General features: G+C 52.9%; 1 protein-coding gene across 1 annotated transcript in view; it reads left to right on the forward strand.

Moving 5' to 3' along the window:
• H257_09114 (hypothetical protein) overlaps positions 1–1,143 on the forward strand; it is a gene marked incomplete at both ends in the record, with an annotated part of 18,000 nt that overhangs the window by 12,128 nt on the left and 4,729 nt on the right. The window contains 2 exons of the mRNA XM_009835231.1: positions 118–1,052; positions 1,105–1,109. Coding sequence (XP_009833533.1) covers positions 118–1,052; positions 1,105–1,109 — 940 coding nt within the window. The remainder of the gene's footprint in view (positions 1–117; positions 1,053–1,104; positions 1,110–1,143) is intronic.

Below are 1,143 nucleotides of genomic sequence, written 5' to 3' on the forward strand. Positions count from 1 at the left end.
GATACATGGTTTTGTGTTTTCTACGTTTTAAACTATATGTACGAGTTTATAGTATGTGTACTATAATTATGTGGCAAAAATACACTTTTATGACCTGTATGTACTACCGGTATGTAGGCATGCATGAAGCATTTCATTGGGTACTCCAACCCGACTTCAGGCAACGACCGGGCGGACAGCGTCATTTCCGACTTTGAACTGGTCAACTATTACGCCCCATCCTTCCTGGCGGCAGTCCATCAAGGCCGCGTCAAGTCGGCCATGGAAACATACACGAGTGTAAATGGGGAGCCAGTGATTTCCAGCCACAAGTTGCTTGTCGAGTTGCTCCGAAACGATATGGGTTTTCACGGGGTATTAGTTACGGACGAGAACGAAATCCACCAGTTGGCAGCCGAACACCACGCCGCCGACTCGGACGTCGATGCCATTTTCACAGTGTATAACCACACTAGCGTCGACATGAATATGCTGCCAGGGCTATCTGATGTGGCCAATATGACGTTATCATTGGTCCAGCAAGGCCAGATCTCGGCGAAACGACTGGACGACAGCGTTCGGCGCATTCTGCAGATGAAAGCCAGCATTGGGTTGCTGGATCAATACAACCATGGACAGTTTGATTGGCAAGACAAGGATGACGTGGCCGTCACCGACGCGGTCGGGAGCGCGGCCGACCAGCGAGACGCCAAGGCCGCCGCGGACGAGTCGATCATCTTATTGGAAAATTCGCCGAAACTTCCCGTGGATGCCGTGAGCCCCAAGTTCACTTTGCCCATCGAAGACCCCCAAGCCAGTGTGTTTGTGACGGGGCCACTGGCAGATTCCAAAGCCTTTTTGTGCGGCGGATGGTCCATCTTTTGGCAAGGCACAGACAACTCGACGTTGATTCCGCATGGAGTGTCTGTTCGAGACGCCCTCAATCACACGTTTGCAAACGTCCGGTACGCCGAAGGTGTCGACACGACCGGCCACGTCATCGGCAATCGAACGGCCGATTTGGCGTTGGCTGCCTCCAGCGCCTACACGATTGTGGTCGTGGGCGAGGCATCGTACACGGAAAAGAACGGAGACATTCCAGATCTGCACTTGCCATTGGGCCAGCGCAAGTACATCAAGCAACTCACAGCCATTCCTTCGACC

The sequence above is a fragment of the Aphanomyces astaci genome (genome assembly GCF_000520075.1).
Source record: "Aphanomyces astaci strain APO3 unplaced genomic scaffold supercont1.22, whole genome shotgun sequence".
In the NCBI taxonomy this organism is placed as follows: Eukaryota; Oomycota; class Saprolegniomycetes; order Saprolegniales; family Verrucalvaceae; genus Aphanomyces; species Aphanomyces astaci.